The following is a 25,922-nucleotide window of genomic DNA, read 5'->3' as shown; positions in this document are numbered from 1 at the left end:
ACTATTGATTAGTTAATGATTAACTAATAATTTACAAAACATGAATGTGCGGTTCATAAATGTTTAATTTTTTTTTTATTATTATTTTTTTTTTTTTATGTATGTAGCAATTAGAGGGTGCAGAAAGTGTTGTAAATGCCTTGTATACATGTACAGATAATTTGTAACAGGTAAGTAACAGTGTTCAACACAATGATGTGTAAACGCATGAATAAATCATTTACAACACTTTCTGCATCCCCCAATCTAAAGTGTAAACTATTCATCACTTGTAAATGTGTTACACATCATTCGTAGATTACCACTTCAAGAACCAATAAGGCATAAGATCAACAAATCGTATCTACGAATGATGTGTAACACATTTACAAGTGATGAATAGTTTACACTTTAGATTAGGGGATGCAGAAAGTGTTGTAAATGATTTATTCATGCGTTTACACGTCTATAACAGGTGTTGAACACTGTAGTGTGTACAGCAGTGTGAGTGCTGACTGGTGAGGGTATAGACAGCTGTCTTCTCTGAAACACATGGAGTCTTTAACCACTGTGCACCTGATGTGAGCAAAACATTTTTTTTTTTTTTTAAATGTATTAAACATTTATGAAACGCATAGTCATGTTTTGTAAATAATTAGTTAATCATTAACTAATCAAATGTAAATGACTTATAACTGAATCTACAAAACATACATAAAATAATGAACATATCACTTATTAATAATTTATCAATGCAGTCATGTTTCGTAAATGATAAGTTAATCATTTACTAATCACTTGTAAATGACTTGTAATGGAATTTACAAAACATGTATAAAATGTTAGTATATCACTTGCTAATCATTTATGAATGTTTTGTAAATGATTAGTTCATCATTAACTTACCACTTATAAATGACTTACAACTGAATGTTATTATAAAGTGTTACCGATTATGATTTAATTTAGATCTTTGATTATTCTGGGTGTCCCATACTTTCAATTATTCGTTCATTAAGGGACCCAATGCTGCACAGAGTCACACGCCCCGGGATTACGTGGATCTCACGGACACAGTCTTGCCAGTCTGATCTTGGTCAGAGGGTACAGGGTTAGCTAATACCTCTTTAGTTGGTTGATGAAGACTCAAATCTCATAATTTAACGTTGTGTTTAGTATTATTATTACTTTTTACTATTACTACTTTTTAGACAACACCCAAAAGGAGAACAGAATCCTCCTAAGTTTTCAATAGTTCTCATAATACCAATTGCAATGAAATTGAGACCATTTTACCAATCACACTGAGACATTTAAAATGATACCAAACATGAAAAGGAAAAAAACAATAGATTAACGAGATACATCATCTGTGGTATATAGACATTCTTAATGAACTTTTAGTGACTTGAATCAGGGGGAAAGGAAGGGAGTAGGGAGAGGGGTGATGCATATATGTAAACAAGGAGATAATTTTGGACAAAGCCGATGTCCTGTGCTCTTTCTTTGAGATCTTCTCTCCAGGGTGTGTTTTATTACTTTATTGCAGGTGGTTTGATCTCAGCTTTTGTCTTAGCAGAAAAATCAAGTATTACACTTTCTTTGGTAAGTACACTGTATGTACACATTAGTGATTGTACTGTAAAATTAACCCTCTATGGCATGGTGTTGCCCTCAGGCAACAAACTACCTTTTTGGACCTCACACCACCCCTTTATATATATATATATATATATATATATATATATATATATATATATATATATATATATATATATATATATATATATATATATATAAAATATATATATATATATATATATTTATTATTATTATTATTTTTCAATATATAATATCACCTGACATGTTCAATGAAATGAGGGGCTGAAGTGGGTGTGACCTTTTGTTTGGGGGTGGCGCAGTCCTTTAATGACGCAGTCACATGGTACACGGTGCAACCAATTAGTAAGATAAATATAACTTTTGAACATGTTTAAGTTCAAATAACTTTATATTAAAAAAATATGCATGTGCATCAGTATGTAAAGAAGTATGTTTGATTGTTTAAAGATTTATTTTGGTTTTATTCATATACTTTTTCATATACTTGGTTTTATTCATATACTTTTTTAGTTTGTTGCCTTAGGGCAACACTGTGGAGTTAGACCACTTTTGTTCAGGCAATATCATAGGGTTACGACCATATGGTGCATTCAAGTTCTCTCGGGAAGTTTGTTTTTACAAGTTCGGAAAACTAAAAGAATGCGCATTATATGTGTCATTTATGTTTTATTGTTGTTGTTGTTGTTGTTATTATTGTTATTATTATTATTATTATTATTATTATACTGCCACAGAGAATGATGGGAATTGTAGTTTGGTCACTCATGCCTATCAGCTCATAAACTGGCTAAATGAGTAGTGTTTTCTGGCAAACTTTCTCTCTCGTCTTGATTAACAGTACGCATAATGCATACAAACTACATTGCACTGTCAGCATTCAGAAATGCATTTATCATGATTGAAAACGTACTCGGTTACTAACGTAACCTCGGTTCTCTCTAGAAGAGGGAACGAGTACTGCGTTTTTGTAAAAACGCTACGGGAAAAACTCTTTTTTCACGAAATACTGAAGCAAAAAATTATCCTTAATTTTCATACATGTAAAGCGCGTTGCAGCAGTACTCAGCTATGGCGAGACGGCTTGCTCGCTCATTGGCTGCTCTGCAGCAACTGCATAAGCCTATCGAGCGAGGCCTGAGGTGACGTCAGGCCAGTGAGCTTCGCGCCCTCCTTGCCATTTCCCGCCAAGACGGGTGTGGCTAACCTCTATAAAAGGAGCTCGAAAAGGCTGATTCACTTGATTTTCATCGCCGAAGCGAACCAGAGTGAACCGTACGCACGGCAGAGAACGCAGTACTCGTTCCCTCTTCTAGAGAGAACCGATGTTACGTTAGTAACCGAGTACGTTCTCTTACGAGAGTCCTCTCGTACTGCGTTTTTGTAAAAACGCTACGGGAACCCCTTGCAAAACGCCGTGCGTGCTGGGATAAAGACACCGATCACTGGAAGCTAAACCAGGTGTACAGTGCATAACCACCAGATAGACTCACAAAGAGTCTGGGAATAAGGGAGGGGGACCTTAATTCCCTATACTGTAGCGTCCGCAGACGTAAAACATGACCTCACAGAGAGAGTCTAGAGACAAGAGGGGATTCCCTCCGTCCTTATATGGTCGCGTCAGCAGACGCGAATATGACATCACATAGACAGGGTGGGGGAACCTGAACTAAATGTGGGAAATGTGGGTCTTACACAATTCTGCCCATAAGACAGTCGGTAGCGCGTTGCGCATGCGATTTCAGTGTTCTAGTTAGACAGCTGAATCGACTACACCGATAGTAGCTTAGCCTGCAAGGCGGGAACCTCTAGGTTGTAAAACCAAATAAATGTAGACGGCGAGGCCCAGCCTGCCGCCGTACATATATCCTGTAAGGAAATCCCGCTGGGCACTGGAGGCCCTTGACAGTATAAGCCAGCGCTATGGCGTCAACTATCCATCTGGATAAGCTCTGTTTCGAAACAGCCATTCCCTTGGAACGTCCACTGAACGAGACAAAGAGCTGCTCAGTCTGTCTGAAGACAGCAGAGCGGGACACGTAAGCTCTTAAAGCCCTAATGGGGCAAAGAAAACTTGAGTCCCCTTCCTCACTTGTTCCCGGCAGGGCAGACAGGGAGATAACCTGAGCCCGAAACGGCGTGTTGAGGGACTTTGGCACATAGCCATGCTTAGGTTTGAGTATGACTTTAGAGTCATTAGGTCCAAACTCTAAGCACGCTGGGCTCACGGAGAGCGCGTGCAGGTCGCCTATGCGCTTCACCGAAGCGAGAGCCATCAAAAACACTGTTTTGAAAGACAAATGTTTGAGGCTAATAGATTGGATAGGCTTGAAAGGGGCACCTTTCATGGCCGCCAAAACCGTAGAAAGGTCCCACATAGGGACTGAAGGAGGTCTGGGTGGATTCAGCCTCCTAGCTCCCCTGAGGAAGCGGATGACTAAATCGTTCCTTCCTAGTGACTGACCCAGCGTTGTTCCAGAGAACGCTGTAATAGCCGCCACATAAACTTTGAGCGTGGAAGGGGATCTGCCCTTATCCAACAGCTCCTGTAGGAAGGAGAGAACCTCCGTCACCTCACAATCGAGAGGTGATAGGCTCCGAGCTGTACACCAGCCGGAGAAAACCGACCACTTTGAGGCATAAAGCCGCCGAGTCGACGGTGCTCTGGCCTGAGTGATGGTATTTATCACTCCCTCTGCGAGGTCAACGGATATCCGTTGAGCGCCCACACATGAAGGGACCACAGCTCCGGGTGTGGGTGCCAAATCGAGCCCCCAGCCTGCGAGAGGAGATCTCTCCTCAATGGCACTGGCCATGGATGGATGTCTGCTAGCTGCATCAGGACTGGAAACCATGCTTGGTTCTTCCAGAACGGTGCTACAAGCAGCACTGGGCATTCTGTTTCCCTGACCCGCTCTAACACCTGTGGCAGGAGGGAGACGGGGGGAAAAGCATATAGCGGGCAGCGCGGCCACATCTGGGACAGCGCGCTGTCGTTCTTGGAAAAGAACACGGGGCAATGAGCGTTTTCGCGGGACGCGAATAGGTCCACCTCCGCTCTGCCGAATCTCTCCCACAACAGCCGGACTGTTTGTGGGTGTAGAGACCATTCGCCCAGGGGAATGTTGTTCCTGGACAGTCTGTCTGGGCCCACATTCTGGAGCCCAGGCACATGTACTGCTCTCAGCGAGCGCAAATTGTGCTGAGCCCATATTAGGAGGCGTTTCACCAGCCTGTACAGGGATGTGGATCTCAGACCGCCCTGGCGATTTATATAGGACACCACGGCCGTGTTGTCCGAACGGACTACGACGTGTTGGTCCTTGATTTGGGGACAAAAACGCATCAGCGCGTTGTGCACTGCCAGCATTTCCAGGCAGTTGATGTGTTGGAGCTTTTCTCGTTCCGACCACAGGCCGAAGAACGGTCTGCCCTCGAGCAGCGCTCCCCATCCTGAGGTGGATGCGTCTGTCGACACCATCCTCACTCCCGAGGAAGTCCCCAGGCTTACACCTGATCGGTACCAGTCGTCCGCCAACCAAGGTATCAGGGCTGTCACACAGCTCTGATTGACCTTGAGACGTAACCGGCCGGACACCCACGCTCCGCGCGGTACTCGCGCTTTCAACCAGAACTGCAGAGGGCGCATGCGGAGCAAGCCCAGCTGAAGAACTGGTGATGCTGAGGCCATGAGACCTAGCATCCTTTGAAACGTCCTGAGCGGGGTAGTCGCGCCGCAGCGGAAGGATCTCGCCGCGCGCTGAATGTGCAGCACGCGCTGTGGCGACAGCCGCGCTGTCATAGACTGTGAGTCCAGAATGGTACCCAGAAACGAAATCGTTTGACTGGGGTTCAGTGAACTCTTCGTCCAATTGACCGTGATACCAAGATTCTCGAGGTGATCGAGTAAAATGGTTCTGTGCTCCACGAGCTGTGATCGTGATTGAGCTAGGATCAGCCAGTCGTCCAAATAGTTCAGCACTCGCATGCCTCTGAGTCTGAGAGGGGCGAGGGTCCATGCGTCCATGCATTTCGTAAATGTACGAGGTGCCAGGGACAAGCCGAACGGCAGGACTGTATACTGGTATGTCTGACCCTCGAAGGCGAATCTCAAGTATCGCCTGTGATGTGACGCTATCTGTATTTGAAAATACACGTCCTTCAGATCTATTGACATAAACCAGTCTCCTCGGCGAACATGCGCAAGGATTTTCCTGGTCGTGAGCATTTTGAAAATACGTTTCACTAATGCTTTGTTCAGCCGTCTTAGATCCAGTATGGGTCTGATACCACCGTCCTTTTTGGGGACTAGAAAGTATCTGCTGTATAGCCCCCCTTCGCTTTGAGCTTGGGGTACATGCTCTATCGGCCCTTTGCTTATCAGTTTTGATATTTCGGCGCGAAGTAGGTGTGCTACTTCTAAAATCACCGTAGTTTCGACGCGCGCTGTGAAGCGGGGAGTGCGTCGACAAAACTGTAGCGAGAAGCCTCTCTTTATAATGCCTAGCACCCAGTCCGAAACCCCTGGAAGCGCTGCCCATGCTTCTGCATGGCTGGCTAAGGGCTGGATGCGAAGCGCGCTCTGTTCGCCGTGCGACAGAGGTGCTTCGGGGCGCAATAACATAGGCGTTATGCCTGTGGCATTCGAGGCGGGGGGCGCGCTTATTACAGCGGGCAGAGCGCTCGTCCTCGACCTTACTACAGTGCTTAACTGAGTGAGGGAGGGCTGAGAGAGTCTCGCGGGACTCATGTCTGCGAGTAAATGTGGGCGGGAAGCGGGCACATTCACTGCTTTGGACGCGCTGCCTGCCTGAGCAGAGCGAGCGCGCACAGGTCTCGTTTTTACAGAGAGCCTGTGGTCTGTGAGACATAGTGTTTGTGGGCACTGGGAAGTGGGCACTTTCACTATATTGGAAGCGCAATCGACCTGAGTCGATTTTATGTGCGCGAGCCCTAAGTGTAGGGCTGTGCTTGTGTGTAGGGATGGGCACTGAGGAGTGGGCATCGACACTACATTTATGGCACCATCGGCCGTGGCCGGGACACCAGAAAATACACTCTTTTCGGGATATATCTGGGTAGCCGTGAAAACGGCTTTTGTGTGCAGGCAAGCGGGCAACTGTGCGGGCTTGAGTCTTGCAGAAAACGCTGGAACAGTCGCAAGTCTTGGGACTGAAACAGCGGCGCGCTTGGGTGAGAGACCAGCCGCAACGGGACTCACACACCTGCGCTTTCCTAGGCGTGCTAGGACTTCTTCGGGGCTTCCGGCTTTACCACAATCCTCGGCCGCGGCCCGCGCTGAGCGGGGCGTCGGTTGGTAGAGCGAGAGCGGGACCTCGAGCTGCGCTGCTGTCGCTGCTGTGAAGATGCGGCCGGAGGCGGGGGCTGAGGCTGAGAGCTCCGCGGAGTCTGTTTTTCACGACTCGCTGCAGAACCGGAGCGCTTCGGGAGGAAGTGCTTGAAGGCTTGAGACGCTTTCTGGGCTTCGGTAAATCTCTCCACGAACTCGGAGAGAGAAGATCCGAAAAGGCCAGCGGAAGACAGCGGGGCGTCGAGAAACGCGGTGCGCTCGGAATCAGCCATCTCCGTGAGCGTCAGCCATAGATGCCTCTCAGCAACAGTGGCGGAAGCCATACACCTTCCCATGGCTTGTGCAGCAGACTTGGTAGCGCGGAGTGTTAGATCTGAAGCGCTCCTCAAATCCGCGATGCAGATAGCGTCAGGTCCCATCTCGTCCAACTTACGGAGGAGATCACCCTGGAATATCTGCAGCGTAGCCATGGTGTGTAGTGCTGACGCGGCCTGCCCAGCGGCGGAGAAAATTCGCGCGAGCAGCGTCGACGTCATGCGGCAGGCTTTTGAAGGCAACACCGGTTTAGTCCGCCGTCCAGCAGAGGGCGGGCAAAGGTGGGTCGCTATCGCCTGTTCCACCGGCGGAAGTGAAAGGTAGCCTCGGTCTTTCGCATTATCCAGGGAGGAAAATGCTGGCGACACAGACAAGCGCGTTCGCGCAGAGTAGGGTGCATTCCAGGCCTTCGCAACTTCTTCATGAAGCTCAGGAAGAAAAGGAGCGGGCTTTGATTCCGGAGAAGTGCGCTCACCAGGGAGGAAGCTACCATCCAGCCGGGTGCGAGAGGGGAGTTCCGGTGCAGACCACTCGAGGCCGAGGCTCGCCGCGGCCAGCGCGAGTACTCGCATGAGCTCCTTCTCGATGTTGGCTCTCGTAGTGGGCTTGCGGGCAGGAGGCGCGAGATCCTCGGAGCTCGCCCAGTCCTCGCTGCCTGAAGCTAGCAGAGAGCAGGAATCCTTCTCCCCCGACGCGGCGTCGGAAACGACTTCCTCTGATGAAGCGGCGGCAGACTGCGGGCGCTGAGCATCAGGAAGTGATTCAGGAGAAGCCGGTGAAGCAGGCGGGCGAACCGGCGAGCTTAGTCGGGCTGGAGCGGGTTCCGGGACCCGCTGCGAGCGGCGCTTCTTACGGCGCGGCAGCGCGGCGGGGAATGCAGGCTCTGAGAAGAATGCCAGGCGAGTCCGCAGAGTCACCATCGGCAAAAGCTTGCAGTGAGGGCAGCCGCCGTCAGCGAGTGCGAGCGCTGCATGGTCCTCACCCAAACAGGAGACGCAGATGAGATGGCGGTCTCCCTCGGTGAGTGGGGCTCGGCACGAGCCGCATGAAGGCATCTTAAAAAGGAGCAGCTCTTTTAGGGGGTGAGTGTCGCAGGGCGAACACACACACACACACACAAGAACAGTAGAAATAATAGAAAGGATATGGCGTCGGAAAGCGCAGCAGGTACGGCTGTAGAAGGCGGCGTTGGCCAGCGGCTTCGAGGGCTCGTCCCGCTGAAGTGCTTGCCTCAGACGACGCTTGCTTCCTCGTGATCCAGCGATGCGTGCGCTTCGCTGAAGAGATGAAAAATCAAGTGAATCAGCCTTTTCGAGCTCCTTTTATAGAGGTTAGCCACACCCGTCTCGGCGGGAAATGGCAAGGAGGGCCCTCATTGGCTTGACGTCACCTCAGGCCTCGCTCGATAGGCTTATGCAGTTGCTGCAGAGCAGCCAATGAGCGAGCAAGCCGTCTCGCCATAGCTGAGTACTGCTGCAACGCGCTTTACATGTATGAAAATTAAGGATAATTTTTTGCTTCAGTATTTCGTGAAAAAAGAGTTTTTCCCGTAGCGTTTTTACAAAAACGCAGTACGAGAGGACTCTCGTAAGAGAACTATTTGCTTCCGCCATTGCTTCCCACTCGTAATTACGACTTTGTGGTGGCGTCTCACATTTTATGATGGATATATTATCAGGGACCCCCAAGCTCCGAAAAAATTGGGTGAAAGATTTTTTTTCCCCCAAAATAAAAAGTCATGCCATATAGGGATTGTGCAACCGAAATTTTTAAGAATTTTCACTGTGCTCTTTCCCATTTGCCTTCCACATAAGTTATGGGGGTTTTGAACAACATTAGAGTGAGTAAATGCTGACAGAATTTTCATTTTTGGATGAACTATCAATATGCTCCTATAATTGTGCACAAATTATTAAAATAGAAGAAAATGAAAACTAATAGTATAAACTAAAGTATGTGCACAGTCTTGTGCAAAATCTAGTGAACAGTGTTTCATGTACATGGTTTATGTTTAGGCTTTGTATTGCATGTCAGTTTTTCTTACACAATCCACAAATTCAGTTTGAGGTGAGTGCAGTGAATATATTAAATGACTACAGACAGGTACAACCAGAACAACCTGGTCTAACTCCTCCACGCAGCCAAAAGAATAAAAGGCGCGATTATGCTCCTGAAATAACCCATTTCAGTCCAGCTCTCACTTCACAGGGAACAGGTGAGATATCATTGTAAATGTGTTTTACAGTCCTCTTGAATAACTTATCTTAACAAAGCTCTTTGAAGACATTTGACAATGAATCAATGATTTAAAAATATTATAACTGTTCAAGTGCAACCTTGCATTTCTTTTTAGCTTGTTATAGGTACAAAGGTTTTAAAGGATGGCATTCTTCAAACAATTTCTCCAGAAAATTACTAATGATGACAGTAGCAAGGTAAGTTCAGAATATATACATAATCAATGTGTTGTATGCCAACACACATTAAATACACCTCAACTTCATTACTTATATTAATAATTAGTCCATGATCTGATATTTTAGCATTCGCTATATGTTTTATCACAGGGTTCTAAAGGAGCTCCTACGGAGACAGCATACTTTGGAACAGTCAAGGCTGATCCAAACTTTAATGCTGAAAATGATGCTGCAAAATTGAAGAAAGCCATTGAGACCAAAGGTAAATATACTCAAAGTTGGTAAAAAAAAAGAAAAAAAAAGGCCCCAATGTCCTATGGTAATATGAAGGAATTTTCTGAAGGAAGTTTACTTAAAGCTGCAGTCTGTAGGTTTTCCTCTTTGTCGGCATCTCTGTTCGAAATCTGGAATTGTAGTTATTCACGGAATTATCAACTTTACGTGGGTTGTGCCTTATTGGCACGGCACAGCGTAGATGAATCCAGTGTTTTGAGGAGAATGTGCGGCTGTCAGTCGCCGCGCCGGTGTGGATACTGTCATTCGCAATCACAGATTCTACTTTTTGGAAGTATGACCAACAAAATGTCATCTGAACAAGTAAGTAACATCCACTTTTGTTCTGACCAACTAAGGTGAAAAAAGCATTGCAGTAAATCGATTTGATTAAATCTAACGATCTAACTATCATATCACGTCAAACCGTGCAAATTATACTTTGTTCTCAAATTGTTAATGTTAACAACATCAGCATTGCGTGACTACATCTAATGCCCTTCTGATATTTATACTTGTTTTCGCATGGGCCCGGTTTCAGTATCTTTTTTTTTTGTAGCCACTCCGAAGTCCAAAGACTTTTGCATTACAACGGGTGAATCTCCAGTTGTCACTGGTGATTGTCGTTTGAACCTTTCTGGATCCGCCATCAAACTGATAAGTTTAATTATATCAAGTGCTGTGAGAAAAGGCTATTAATCTCAACCTCCAACATCCTCACAAGCAACATAGCCTACTAGCCGGGACGCCTTCTTTATGTGTACAGATGTGACGTTATGACGCAAAGACATGCTCGAATTTCCCGCGGAAATCCACCAGTACCACAGGATTTAAAAAAATGTATTACAAGCTTACTGTTTTGAATCGATCTAAGGCAAGCAGATAGTTTTGAACACTGGCTGGTTATGAATTTGCTCAAAAATTTATTTTGGATATTTTTTAACCCCAAAAAGTTACGGACTGCAGCTTTAAAGGTTTGATTTTTTTTTCAGGTGTTTTATGTGTATTTTGAATTACACATTGCATTGTGTTTTAGGGTTAAAGGTCCATGAACTTAATGGATAATGTCCTGCCAGAAAATTACATGTACCTTTTCTGTTTTTCTACAGATTTTCTTTTTTTTTTACAGTGTAGATATCACAATAAATGCAACGTTAAACATGTACAATGATCTCATGTCCCTGATACCAGCTATAGGAATGTGTGTTTCGACAAAGCAATGAAAAACATTGTTCATTTTCAGCTAGATATATGTTATGTGTATTCAAGTGTTATGTTGTTTATTTTAGAAAAGGTGTGGAGGACACACCCCAATACCAGAAAAACGTTCTTAGAATGCATTCATATAAATAAATAGTTGAAAAGCAAAGAGCCACTGGTTACATGACACTAATTCATGTGCATTGGGACAAAACAGGTAGCATGACAAAAATAAATGGTTATGTACCATGGAATTATTTTGTATGAATCTGTATACATTTTTCAGAATGTTCATAGGTGGTTTTGGTGTTTCTTCCGCTTTCATTTTCACAAAATGTGTTTTTCTCAAATTTTTTTGTTTTACTTAGTGTATATCAACACAATCAGATACAAAAATAGCCTACAGTCAAGTGAAGCATCACTTATATTTTACAAAAAATGTTGCATTCAACTCAAAATCAAATTAAATTACACATTTGTTTTAAGAACATTTAGTGACCATGTCCAATTAATTTAAATTATTTTTATTTATTTTTAAATAGAAACAACAACACCAGATTAAATATCGAATTCAGTCTTGAAACTCTTAATGGAGCAGGCTAATGCAATCTGCTAACAATCACATCAGTTACTAGCACAGCCTATGCTAATTCTGCAGCCAATGAGCTTGTCTGCTCAACATTTAAATAGTCTGGTTCAGTTTTTGCTGTAAGCTGGTCCTGCAACATGCTATCAGAGTTCCAATGAAACCCTCCACTTCCCTCAGCTCCACCTGTCTAGATTTGCTACGGGATTTATGTATGCCTATAGAGTGGTGCTGGGATGATTTCAAAACCCGGAAGACTAATTCGCCACTGGTTCCCTTGAGATTTTCCTTTGGGGTTTTAGAATGGGGCTTTTCAATTTATGAGTAAAATAAGGTCTGTGGTAAACATACTTGAACGTTTTGTTCTACAACGAAAACTAGACACACTCACAGTCCAAAATGTTCTTTTTTTTTAGTCTTTTTTTTTTTATAAAAATAAAATAATATTTTCCTTGTGGGTGCTCTCTGGGTTTCAATCCTAAGAAAACTGTAGGAATATTGAAATAAAACCCTCAGACACTGACAACTTCTTTATTCACTTTTTTTTCACCTTTAGCAAGCTGCTTAGCCTGGCTAACGTCAGACCAAGTCTCATTGAGACTTGGTCTGGGAACTACGTGCGCATTTTCTCGTATTTGAGGCGTGGTTTACGAATGCCCAGAGCCGTTTATTGGGCGCTATGAATGTCTATCAAATGCGCCTGTATGTAGCTCATAGCCAATCGCTTCAATTATACCAGATGACGTATGTAGAGTGAGAGAAATTCGACGAGGAAAAAGACGATGGGTCAAAGATTTATTTGTACACGATGGCGTTTAGCGAATATTACCGTTTGTGAAAGATAAACATGAGGGTAGAAGGTAACGTCGAGTCTGATATAAACAAACTGCTTCGGTGTCGTCATCATCTTGCTGCTCCCTCCCCGTTCTGTGATTGGTTCCCTTTTTCAGGGGAAAAATTGTCCCATGGTGTCCAGACTGCCTAGCAGCGTGAATAGAATCGCGCTGCGAGCAAGGCAGTATGGGGAAACCCAGGCTACAAGCTGCTATGGTAACCAGCAATTTAACTGTTGAGCAAGCAATCTGATTGGCTGAAGATGCTACATGAACCAATCAGTTTGTGTCAAGTAGTTAACACTGTAAATATATTATCAGCTTGCGTTAATGACCCATCAGCCTGCGCCATCTAGAGTTTCATGACAGAAATAGGCATATATTCAAATATAACATCAGCATTAATCTTTCAACAATATGCCAAACTCTTGACTATTACAACAGCTTCAAAAGTTACGTTTTCGATAAGGGGCGTTTACCACAGACCATAAACTCACAAACTCATAAAAAATAAATAATAATAATAATAATAATAATAATAAACACTATTTATAAATCCCCATTTCAAGGGAACCAGTGGTGAATTAGTCTTCTGGGTTTTGATGTCATCCCTGCACGTCTCTATTCATGCAGCAACAATAATCAACAGCCCAACAGTGTGCAGATCTAGTCCACCAAGATCAAATGCATTGACAAAGCTGCTCATTTTTGATTTTGGTCTGTCCTCTCATGAAGGTGTGGATGAAGCCACCATAGTGGAGGTTCTAGCAAAGAGGAGCAATGCACAAAGACAACAGATTAAAGCAGTTTATCAGCAGAGTACAGGAAAAGTAAGCATATTCACATCCTCCAATTACATTTGTCTTTGGCCTATTTTTATGTGTAAAGATGGTCTGGCATGTAAATGTGAGATTGGAGAAATGGATGGAGGCAAATGTAACGTTCTGAGGTTGTCCTTTCATAGTTCTCATTTATTTTTAATTGAAATATGAACTGTAATTTAGCACATCAACGATGTTGTGTAAACTACATTAAACACGATTCATGTTCTGTGCCAGTTTTTTTATGATATATGATTGTGCCAGAAGAGTTGTTTTAAAGGTAATAAGCCAATTTAGATCAAATTTACAACATTTTACCAGCAGGTGGCACTTTCACCAAACTTTTATGGTAATCTTTAGGTCTTTTTTTTTTTTCAGTGCATGAAATACAGCATTTTACAAATAAATAAATAAATAAATAGGCTGGCAGGCAGTATGTCTGACCTTGGAATACTGAGTATTGTATTCTGTATGACTCAAGGAATCTAAAGAGACCAGACTCATGACTTTGCCAAATTATTAAATTAAAGTTTTCAGGAAACTGTGCAGTTTATGTTAAAGGCTAGGCATTTTTATTCTTATTTCAATTATAATTATTTTTTTATTTCAATTTAATTTTACATAAAAAAAGTTTACAGGTCAACAAATCATTTTTAGAGTGGACATAAAAATACATTGCTTAGGATACAATTTAACATTCAAGATATCTTTTGAGTGCCTTGGTCTTCACCTTGGTCTAAACTGTAAAAGAAAATTGTAATGTATTATGTAAATAACTTTTATATATATATATATATATTTTTTATGATTCAGCCTCTGGCAGATGCACTGAAAAAAGCTCTGAAGTCAGATTTTGAGGAGGTGGTCCTTGCTTTGCTGATGACACCGGCTGAGTATGATGCTTTTGAAATGAAAAGAGCCATGAAGGTACAATGTTACATATTTTTTCTTCAATAATTCTTATTCTGTAAAAAAAAAAATTGTTTTAAACTATTTAAATTTTTTCTCTCTTAATATTTCCATATGTTTTAACATGTAACTGATAATCAGGGTCTTGGGACAAGTGAGGCTGTCTTAAGTGAAATTCTAGGGACCAGATCAAACAAGGAGATTACAGCGATGAAAAATACTTTCAAAGAAGGTAACAACACAGATCCAAATACATGCAAGTACTTTATGAATGCAGATGTGTATGTAGCTGTGAACCTCTTTCTGTTGTACAGTCTATGGAAAGACGCTGGAGGAAGATGTTAAATGTGAAGTTAGTGGACATCTCGAAGCTACCCTGCTTGCTCTTTGCAAGGTACAACATTAACAGTGTTTAATGTATTTATGTTACACCATAAGAAAGCTAAATCTGATATGTGTGCTAAATGAATATCTCATAACTTCAGGCTACCAGGAGTGAAGACTATAAAATTGATGATGGGCTTGCAAAGAGTGATGCAAAGGTACTGTGGCTGATTCCACTGCAACATTGTAACAACTCTGATCACATTAACTGATTTATGCTGATTTGTCTGGGTATAAATCATTTCCATGTAACCTGTTCTGAATTTGGATTGGTTGGTAGGCATCTGGAAGTATCCCATTCATTGTTTCCATACACTATAGTGTATTCCTCTGAAGAGGCTACAAGTCCGTGTCATTTGAATTAGGCAACATCAAACAACACAACACAGTTACGAGTGATATTACTTAGAAGGTTTTTTTTTTTTTTTTTACTTTTATACAAGAAGTTAATATCGAAACTTAGATTTCAAAAAGTGCACTACGGAAATTTGGCCTCTCTATTGCCATCTGTGATTAAAACATAAAATTGCAAGTTACAGGTACTAGCAAATGTGTTGCTTTCACATCATATGTGCTTCGGCAATTGTATTCTATATGATTGAAACATTGTGGCATAATTGCATTGTCTCCTTATAATCAATACTAAATTTTACACAGTGCCTATATATGTACAATACGCTTTGTGTTTTTTACAGATTTTTTTTTTGCTTCATATCAAATGTTGTGTTGTGATTCATTTTGAAGCTGTTGGTTCAGTTTAAGGCTATGAACTCTACAGATTGTTTTATTGCCAATCAAGATTAATGTGAAAAAAGCATCTGGAACTACTTAAAAAGAGGGTGATTATTGGTGTATTTAGATCCAAAGCATCTCTTGATAACAAAAGCAATGGATACAGAGGAGACAACTATTTTAGCAGTGTTATAATACTGAATTTCGATAGTAAACCAGAATAGTTATTTATTACTGTTATTTTAGCCTTTATTAGGCCTTAAGTAGAGTTAATGAAGAGTTAATGAATAAGTGAAGTGCCTTTGGACAAGAAGGGGTGTAAACTAAAGTCATTTTTCTTGTTTACTGTACTTAAGTATTTTGAGGTATTTGTATACTCAACTGAATACATTACATTTCAGAAGGGGAAAAAAGTACTTTTTACTCCTTACAATTTTATTTTGTTTGAAAAGTACATTTTGTTTTTGAAGATTATTTTCTTATGCACATCAAATATGGTAAACGGAGGCTCATACATGCGTGGTTGTGGATAGTGATCGAGTTAGAGGGGTGTCGGGTGGCCTTTACCCCGGGTACAGCCCTAACATTTAATTCTATTAGCAGTTTGATGCTGATTGATGCTGATTGTTCATGTAACCATCAATGCCAATACAAAATGGGAATCTTCATGACCTGGCAGTTGTTGAGATGTGGGCAGTGAGGTTTAACTGATTTAATTGTTTCATATGCGACCAGTCAGTTCTTGGCCGACTTAGCTGCCATTACCATTGTTGAACCCTGGACCTGTGCTGAGTGGAGGGTGAGATACAAGCTGAACAATGCTGTTACATGTTGTCAGGCATGGACAACATGTACTGTAGCAGTGATAGGAGCTGTATGCCTTTATATTTGAGCTCAGTGAAGTTTTGCATATTGAGAAGAGGAGGGGGCCAAGCACTGAAACCTGAGGCACCCCAGTGGTTTTCTAATGGAAGCCTTGATGGATTTGTTTCTGAACTAATTCTCAAGACAGCAAAATTGAGATCCTGTGATTACAGTTCAGAGAAGATGGTCAGGAGGGTCTGATGACTTACTGTACATTACACAGGCAGCAGACAGGTCTAAAAAGAGAAACAGTGACATCTTCAGGAGAGGAATAAGTCACTGTTTCTCTTTTTAGACCTGTATGCTGCCTTTTAAGTCATCAGACCCTCCTGACCTGCCCTGACAATCTTGTCTGTTTTGTCTTTGTTTAATGTTTCCTTGTTTGTCTTGTGCTTGAGCAAATGGTCTCTGTTTGTGTTGACCATGTACTCCTCTCATCCCGCCTCCTTGTCTCCCATTAATACGCCCACTTGTTTAGTCCTTCTCTGGTCGTTGGCCTAATTGTGTTCACCTGTTCCTCACGTGCTCTGCAAAGTTTTTTTCTTTGTTCCTGATTTTAAGTCTAGTCAAGTTCTAGTCTTTATCTTGATCAAGTTCTTCCAAGTATTATTTTGGGTTTCTCTTATTTTTTATTTGATTATTAAGGGGAGACACTACATACAAAAACAGTGTTTTTTATTTTTTTATGCATCTGTCAATTGTGAGATTTTGGGCTTCTCATAAAGTGTTGTTTTCAGACTAGTGGACAAAAAACATCCAAAATACACTTTTAACTGTATATTTTAGAGCACTTTATCTATTTGCATCTGTAGATTTCAATTAAAGTTTATATCTTTAAAGGACATTTTCTCAAAATGAGTTTTTCCTCCTACATTGAGCCATAAATCTACACTTCAGTAACACTTACATACACCACACTTTACAGTTTTATTCTTATCTATATTATGAAGGTTTTTACAAAGGGGTTTGTTCTTATATAATTTAACTGATTTTGTACAACATTTTATTCCTAAAAACAAAATGGTGAAAATGTAATTATTTTTGGCTGTTGACTGTATTTTCTGATTTGTGGAGTGATAAATAGAGATATCCAAAATCCCCTCTGTAAAAACCTTTGGCTCTAATATATCAAATAAATGAAACAATATTTTTTAACCTGACTTCATCCATTGTTCAGATTTTTGTTCTAGAAATGTTTGCAAATTATTGCATATTTAATTAGACAATGCCTCATTAGCATATTTAAACACAATTAACATTTTAACATTCTTTTTGCAAGTTTCAGTTATTTATATCTAGCCTAGGTATTTTGTTTATTTATTTTGCTAGATCCTACTATTACAGTATTTTTCTTTATTTTTCTCTAGTCTTATTATCAGTTTTATTTTGCTTTTATTACTTGTTGTCTTGGCCTGTTCAGTCTTGTCTCGTGTTGGTTCCTGCCCTGCATCCTGTTGCACCCTGGTCGTTGACTCTCCTGGTCTGGCAGCTAGTCTGGTGCTACATCCAGTCTCATTACCAACTGTCAAGCCTCTGATTTCCTGAGCCGCTGCCTTATCTCCATCTTAAGCTGTCACGTCTTTGCTGTCTCATCTTGGACCTACCTGTTCTCCAGTTGTGTGCCCTGCCCTATTGTTTGGACTGTATTCTTACCTCACCTATCTTGTGCAGTTAATTGTTGTCAATGAATAACACCCTTGCTTATTCTGCATCTGGGTCCTCCTCCTCAGAATTCCTGACAGTCAAGCTCCTTGCTGAAGTTTCTCAGTTGACCTAGATAACCTTTTCTGTTGCCTTGTTGATTTTCTTGTTCAGTGGACAGGAAAACATAAGTTGTTCACACAAGCAGGCTTTACAACAAGGTTAACACATATTATAAAACAGGACGTAGATGTATGCATTATAGGTTGTAATATCCCGACAGTGTGTAAGGTCATGTAAGTGCCATTATATTGGTGTGCATATCATCTACCCAGCTCACTTCATTGTTTTCTCAGGCTCTGTTTGACGCAGGAGAGAATCGGGTTGGTACTGTTTGCTCGGTCCTGATTGATGTCCTTACATCCAGGAGTGAATCTCAGCTGTGCAAAAGTAAGTTGAAGACCACTAATAAAAAAGAATATGATACACTTATGATAGCTGACTTTATTTATTTTTTTAGGCACTATTACTGTTATTCAAAATGTATTTGCAGTTTTCCAGTATTATGGCCAATACAGCAAGAAGGGTTTAGCCAAAGTTCTGGAGAGTGAGCTGCATGGAAACCTTGAAGAATGTCTGATGACACTGGGTAAGGAAACAAGTGCTCATTTTAGGTTGTGTGTGGGTGTTTGCAAGAGATTCTAGACATGTTAAATGCTTCAGTGGCGAAAGACTATTTAGGAAGCTTGTTTTTCCAGCTCTGCATGTTGTGGGTGGATCCAGACAGTAGTTTCACACAAAACTTTATCACACAAAGATAGGTACAAAGATACAACAGAAACTAAATCAAGCAGTACAATGTCACATATTCGGTTTGTGCACGCACAACAGCCTCTTACAAACATACAAACTCTTATTTTTCATGTTTAGTGAAGTCTGCTTGGAACAAACCTGCCTTGTTTGCAGAAAAGCTCCACCTGGCTATGAAGGTAAAGTTGCAAAGGAATGTATGGAACGTATTCCAGCACGTCCATGTAGTTACTAGCACTCTGAGTGCTACACATGTTTTTGATATCCTCAGCCATTCTTTATTTAGGTATTTTCACCTGAATTTAAAGGGGGCAGAAAATGCATTTCAGATCTTTATATTATGTTTCTTTAGGTTAGCTTATGACGTTAGCAAAGTTTTTTTGTGCCAAAAAAGTTCCATCCTCATTTTCATTCTCTGTTAAAAACAGTAAGTTTGAAAGGGCGTTACATCTCAAACGCAAGTAAATGCCCACTGCCTTGACTTATACTTACGGGTGCTCCGCTTGTGACGCCATGGACTGTTGTCAGCCAATAAATTGGTGTGTTCGTCACACGTGCTTCATACACGGGTCACGCTGATGGCGCTCCCAATAGCGTAAACTCCATGACGCGGCGTTGAAGTTTGACTACGAAAGGGAACTTTGTTGTTTAATTGCTCAGGCACTTTGTTAAAAATAAACTTCATCCATGCATTTATTATACTTTGTTCTTTTGGAAGAACAAGCTATTTGGAAGCTATATGTCCCGTTTTTGGAAGTGCAGTTTGTCCACAACCAAGGACAGAACAACTTTCTTGACATTTCACAGCTGTATCACTCTTGTAATCGATGGACAGAGATGAGCACACCTCCTTGATTTACAGATGCATGTTAATGCATCTCTATGGCATCTAGAGGAAAACCGTAATGTCATGATTGTACCAATTTCAAATCCTGGTGTTTCAGAAGGGTGGAAAACAAAAAATGTATATTAAGGACATTTTGATTTTCCATTTCATGACCCTTTAACTAATTATGGATTTCTAGGGTTTAGGAACCAACACTGACACACTGACTAGAATCATTGTGAGCCGGTCAGAAATTGACCTGCTGAAAGTCATTCAAGAATACAAGAGGATGTATGGCAAAACGCTTCAGGAGGACATTCTGGTAAGTCTCCATAATTTTAAAAAGCTCTAACCACCTAGCTTAAAGTCAACATGAAATTAAAAAAGAATAAGACCACATTGTTCTGGAATGAAACGGTCACTTTTCAGAATCTATTCCCAATTAATTCAATCAACCCCCTTTCTACATTTATTTTTTCATTGCATATTACTGCCTGTTTCATCATGCTGTCCTATTAAATACAATAGCTGTCCTATTTAAATCCTTTTTCTGGTTTTACAGAAGGAAACAAGAGGAGATTGTGAGAAGATTCTGCTGACTCTCTGTGGAACTCAATAATCATCTCTTACATGTCTGGATTATGTGAACATTCATTAAATGATCCATGTCAGCACCAGTCAATCTCCCCATAGTTGGCTCATGAAAAGTGTTACATTTAAATATGAAATAAATGTCAATTGTGCACACTGTAAATGTTAGTGTGAATTTACAATATAATATTCCTAGATACAAGTTGGCATATTTTCTCAGTAGTAATCCAACAGTTAATCACAATTAAACTCTATGTTAATATTTTATTGTAATAAATCACTGGCAATATTTTACACTGGGATGAACATATTGGTTTCTTTACCATGTGAGAACTCAGGGCTGGAGCACTTACTTGACCTTATCTGTGTGTCTATTGTCATAATTAAAGAGACAAATTTCCACAAGTTGATACAACTAATAAACTAGCATCATCTAGTGAACAACATGATTTCCTATGTGTTTTGGATTAGGTTTAGGGATAGACAAACTCGGTCCTGGAGGGCCAGTGTCCCTGCAGAGTAGCTTCAACTCTAATCAAAAACACCTGAACCAGCTAATCAATGTCTTCAGGATTACAGGCAGTTGAGTTTTATCAGGGGATGGAGCCAAACTCTGCAGGACAGTGGCCCTCCTTGACCGAGTTTGCCCATCCCTGGTTTAGACTACAACTGGAAAAGTACAGCAAACCCATTAAATGATAGATTATCACAAGTCTTACAGACAGGTATAACCAGAACAACCTGGTCTAACACCTCTACCCAACCCAAAGTTTTTCAGTGGGTGTGTACAAGGAATAAAAATACAGGCTCTGTTCTCAAAATTACCCATTTCAGATCAGCTCTCACAGACTTCACGGAGCAACAAGTGAGTTGTCTTTGTAAATGCATTTAACTGCATGTCCTCTACTAAAGATTGTCATTATTAATGTGCAACATGTCTTAATTATGCAATGTTTATAATTAAGCAATTGATGATTGATGTAATTTGTATGAGAATTTAGATTTACCTATATCTGGGGAATGTTTGTGATGTCTGGGCATAAGCTCATCCTTATGCATTTGCTTAGTTTTTTATAGCTTCTTCAAAAGCTCTCAAGATGGCCTTTTTCCAGAAATTATTACAGCAAGTTAATGATGACAATGTAAGTAAAAACATTTCCTTCATTATGGTCATTCAAAAGGATAAAAGTTTAAGTTGATCTGCTGTAGGTGATGACTAACCTAGATCTGCCTAAAAAGAAACCTTTCATTATTTGTACTTGCATGTCTCTATATGTTTTATCTCAGGGTTTTAAAGGTGCTCCTGCTGTTGAGACAGGATACCTTGGAACAGTCAAGGCTGATCCAAACTTGAATGCCCAGAATGATGCTGCAAAATTAAAGAAAGCCATTGAGACCAAAGGTAAAATAGAGATATCCTGCTAAATACAAAGTATTTGAATGCAAAATGCAAATTTAACATGCTCTCATGTTCCTGATGCAGGTATTGAGAAAAATCAAGTAAAAATTTCAAATGAATGAGACCCTACTTATTTTTTGCATTGTTGCATGAATGGACGACACACACCACCAATTATGTCATCTCAGGAAGAATGCTAATATACTTTTACCCAATATACAGTTCTCTTGGGACTTGTATTATTATGCATCTAGCTTTATTGTTCTTCTGTATCTGTGATTTATAGACTTGGTATCAAGTGCAATTATTATACCTATTATTATATGTGCATTATATCAAGATCCACCAGTACTCTGTAGTATGATCATAAACAGCTTCTAATGTGGTATTTTGGCCTTTTTCCCTCTCATGAAGGTGTGGATGAAGCCACCATAGTGGAGGTTCTAGCAAAGAGGAGCAATGCACAAAGACAACAGATCAAAGCAGCTTATCAGCAGAGTACAGGAAAAGTAAGCATATTCACATCCTTCAACATCTTTTAGATAAAAATACAATTCAACTAAATTTAATATTCAGCAATTGTTTGAATCCAGTTACTTATTTATGTTTTCCATCAACCCTTGAACTTGACTTATGAAACAATGCAGATGAATGAGCCAAGTCATTTATCTATATGTCCAAGTCAAATCCATGCTAGAGGAACACAGATAAAATTTAGTTCTGTGCTTATAGCTTTTGTTTTATCATTAATCCTCAGCCTCTGGCAGATGCACTGAAAAAAGCTCTGAAGTCAGATTTTGAGGAGGTGGTCCTTGCTTTGCTGATGACACCGCCTGAGTATGATGCTTTTGAAATGAAAAGAGCCATGACGGTACAACTTACTAGTCTTATTGAAATATATCTAATTTAAAAATGTAGATTTTATTCAAAGACTTAATGTACTATATACCAATACTTAAATCTAAATACTAAAATTGCATTGATAATCAGGGTCTCGGGACAAATGAGGCTGTCTTAAGTGAAATTCTGGGGACCAGATCAAACAAGGAGATCACAGCATTGAAGAATACATTCAAAGAAGGTAACAAGAAAGATTAAAAACATGGTTTTCCTCAAGCAGATGTATGTTTATACTGCTAACCTCTTTCTGTTGTACAGTCTATGGAGAGATGCTGGAGGAAAATATTAAATGTGAAGTTAAAGGACATCTTGAGACTACCCTAGTTGCCCTTTGCAAGGTACAAAACATAGTTCAGTGTAATTGTTGTAACAGCACAAGAAAATAATGTTATGTGTATTAATAATGATATATTACTATATCAATATCTTATAACTTCAGGCTACCAGAAGTGAAGACCGTAACATTGATGATGGAGTGGCTAAGAGTGATGCAAAGGTAAAGATTCTTTACTTGCACTATGGCCAGTGAAATATGTAAGATACATAGTCAGCTGATATATAGTCAATATTTTTACATTCGCCATAATCGCCAATCATACTGAAGTTGCAAGATGGTCCCACTTACTGTAGCTTTTCTAAATTGTGTTAGTATGAAAAACAAGAAAGCACAAATACAGCTATACAGTTTTCCATTATACAGTTGTGAAGTCATTATAAAAAGTATCTGACAAATGCTAGACCAATTGGACCAAGCAGACAGCCATGCAATAAGCATTATAAATCGAAACTGTGTAGGTACTGTCTCTGACTTTGCTATGTTGTTGTTTTAGGCTCTGTTTGAGGCAGGAGAGAATAGGATTGGCACTGTTTGCTCTGTTCTGATTGACATCCTCACAAACAGGAGTGAAGCTCAGTTGGGCAAAAGTAAGTCAAGCAATATAACTCTTCTTCAGTGATAGTTGACTTTTAATGCCATTCTGGTGTACTCCAGCCCATGTTTTCTGAGGCACTAATAGTGTTATTTAAAATTTACAGTTTTACAATATTATGGCCAGTTGAGCAAAGACGGTTTGGCCAAAGATTTGGAGGGTGAGCTGCATGGAAGCTTTGAAGACTGCTTGATGACCTTGGGTAAATATACAGTAGCCTTCATTTTAGTCTGTGTATATTTCTGTGTGTGTGTGAAAGAGTAGTTTCTCTTTAAATGTCAAATGCTTTAGTGGCCATCTGTATGAAGGCACCGCCATAACCTGTTCGAAAGCAGGTTTTTTTTCTTCAGCTTTGTGTGTTAAGGGTGGTTCCATTCTCACACTCAAACTTCGCAATCAGATTAGATACAAATATCCAAGAGATATACTAAATTGAAAAAGGTTCTTGCCAAAGCTGTTCTCACTGTCTTTTTCTTTTTTTTTCATGTTATAGTGAAGTCTGCTTGGAACAAACCTGCCTACTTCGCAGAAAAGCTTCAACTGGCTATGAAGGTAAAGCTGCAGAGGAATTCATGGAACTTAAATTTGATTCTTTTTGTTTCTTTCAGAATCTGTTTATTATCTGGTCCAAGGACCAAAGGTGCTGGAAACCTTTTGTATTTCTGGAGATTTTCAAATGAGTCTCTTTCTGGTCTAAAGTGTGTCCAGACTCTTGATGGGGAAAAAAATTATTTTGTCCAACTCTAGACATCACTATAATAAGCAAATTTATGCTTTCACAAATTGGTCAGAGCAAGTTTAAAATTAGAATATTTTTTTAATTCTAAGATACTATTATTAACAAATGGAAAGACCAACAAAAATGGCTGCCAATGATCAAGGATTCTACAATAGGCTGTAGGCTAAATGTTGTGAGAATTGACAATAAGGGGGACAATACATTTATGTTTACTTATATTTCTGGAGCTGTATGGACTAAAGACTAATTTCAAACCAAACCAATCTCTGAATCCCATGGCTTTACACTTTTCCAATAAATAAATAAAATAAAAATAAAATAATCTGCCATTTTGAATTTCCTTATCTTTCAAACTCCTAAGATGTTTGCCTAATAATTTGATTCGGATTATTGCTACTTTATGAATAATTGACAAATATATCTGTAATATGGTCTTACTTTATAGGGAATGGGAACCAACACTGACACACTGACTAGAATCATTGTGAGCCGGTCAGAAATTGACCTGCTGAAAATCATTCAAGAATACAAGAGGATGTATGGCAAAACCTTTCAGGAGGACATTCTGGTGAGTCTCTGCAATTCATAATGGGTGATCTGAAAAACTTCTGAATTAAATTTCACATTCTTAGATCCATCATATTTAAAACCAGAATGTCTGAATGAAAAGTGGCTTCTGTGTTTGGTTTTTACAGAAGGAAACAAGTGGAGATTATGAAAAGATCCTGCTGGCTCTCTGTGGCACTCAATAAATACATCTGATAGCTCATTACATGGGTGTATGCATGACCCATGCAAACACTTAATCTCCTTAGGTGTGGCTCTTCAGGAGTATTTCATTAAAACTATTTTTGCAACTCATTGTGTAATAGATTTCTTTGACCAATACATTCAGTTGAACATTCAAAAAGTCTGTGGTTTAAATGTTTCAGGACACTTTATAGTAACTTTCATGATTAGTTAAGAACAAAATGGATATAATGTATCCACATCATTAAATGATTCTTAAAGTAGGTCATGTACATTCAAGTATGATTTTCAAAGTTTTGTGACATTTGACTGTCACATTTGGCTTTGGATTTTGGTGCACCTTTGTCTCATGTCTTTCATTTTGAAATTAGCAGTAATGTTTCTTGTCATGTGACCTCCTTGCCCTCATGTGATCATGTCTTGTGCTTCTCTTGTCTTGTGCTTCTCTTGTCTTATTTGTCATGTTATGATTGGTTGATCATCTTTATTGTTCACAGGTGTACAGGTATATAACAAGACTAATGACTAACAAGAAACACCAGTGAACTAGAAGTGGGAAGTTTGGATCATTTTACTGACTCGGATCTGTGAATCTCATTCAGCAAAATGAACGAATCTTTTTTCGAGTCATTTCGGTCATTTCAGCAGAATATAATTAAAATGTCATGTTAAATAGCCCAACACATCTAGTAAGCTAATGTAATTTGTCGATTACATTTGAAAAAATAAAAATAAGCTATAGGGCAATGCAGCCAAATCCAGATTATAAGAAACTGAAATGTTTAATTAATTGATTAGATGGGTCTTAATTCAGGCTATTGCAGTCTGTTAGTTCACCTCCTGATCCAAAACGTTCATTCTTTTGCAACTTCAAATGTAGTCTGTTCCCCACCTCGTGTTTTCGGGTTCGAACTTCGTTACGTTAGGTCAGTCAAGTCAGTGTCTGATCTGGGCCGTGTGTGACATCCCATGCATTTGAATGCACTGCACTACAGTATCGGTTCATTTTGTGTTGACCCATAGGTTATGTGCATGAAACAGAAATTATTAGTTCGAGTCTCTTTTTTATTGTTAAATGTTTCTTGTGCATCTG

The 25,922-nt window shown here is 40.2% G+C and overlaps 2 protein-coding genes across 4 annotated transcripts; both read left to right on the top strand.

Moving 5' to 3' along the window:
• Nucleotides 1-9,336: 9,336 nt before the first annotated feature.
• Nucleotides 9,337-20,551, top strand: LOC311294141 (annexin A1-like). Of its 3 annotated transcripts, none has more exons than XM_084414843.1 (13): nucleotides 9,337-9,440; nucleotides 9,579-9,660; nucleotides 9,793-9,904; nucleotides 13,270-13,364; nucleotides 14,169-14,282; nucleotides 14,406-14,496; nucleotides 14,579-14,658; nucleotides 14,750-14,806; nucleotides 18,242-18,335; nucleotides 18,439-18,534; nucleotides 18,816-18,874; nucleotides 19,721-19,843; nucleotides 20,084-20,551. In XM_084414843.1, the coding sequence occupies exons 2-13, from the start codon at nucleotides 9,607-9,609 to the stop codon at nucleotides 20,138-20,140; spliced, it is 1,032 nt and encodes a 343-aa protein (XP_084270969.1). In that variant the 5' UTR covers nucleotides 9,337-9,440; nucleotides 9,579-9,606; the 3' UTR covers nucleotides 20,141-20,551. The 3 variants fall into 3 exon arrangements, with proteins under 3 accessions (XP_084270969.1, XP_084270971.1, XP_084270970.1); XM_084414844.1 differs by having other exon boundaries at nucleotides 9,430-9,453; XM_084414845.1 differs by lacking the exon at nucleotides 20,084-20,551 and having other exon boundaries at nucleotides 9,405-9,440; nucleotides 19,721-19,903.
• LOC311294142 (annexin A1-like) lies at nucleotides 20,535-25,583 on the top strand. The gene is made up of 13 exons (XM_084414846.1): nucleotides 20,535-20,977; nucleotides 21,180-21,254; nucleotides 21,400-21,514; nucleotides 21,926-22,020; nucleotides 22,269-22,382; nucleotides 22,502-22,592; nucleotides 22,670-22,749; nucleotides 22,851-22,907; nucleotides 23,242-23,335; nucleotides 23,447-23,542; nucleotides 23,834-23,892; nucleotides 24,525-24,647; nucleotides 24,775-25,583. Exons 2-13 carry the CDS (start codon nucleotides 21,210-21,212, stop codon nucleotides 24,829-24,831), a joined length of 1,026 nt encoding a protein of 341 aa, XP_084270972.1. The 5' UTR covers nucleotides 20,535-20,977; nucleotides 21,180-21,209; the 3' UTR covers nucleotides 24,832-25,583.
• The last annotated feature ends 339 nt before the right edge of the window (nucleotides 25,584-25,922 follow it).

The sequence above is a fragment of the Rutilus rutilus genome, assembly GCF_951802725.1.
Source record: "Rutilus rutilus genome assembly, chromosome: 7".
Classification (NCBI taxonomy): Eukaryota; Metazoa; Chordata; class Actinopteri; order Cypriniformes; family Leuciscidae; genus Rutilus; species Rutilus rutilus.
This window is presented reverse-complemented; position numbering and strand designations above follow the sequence as displayed.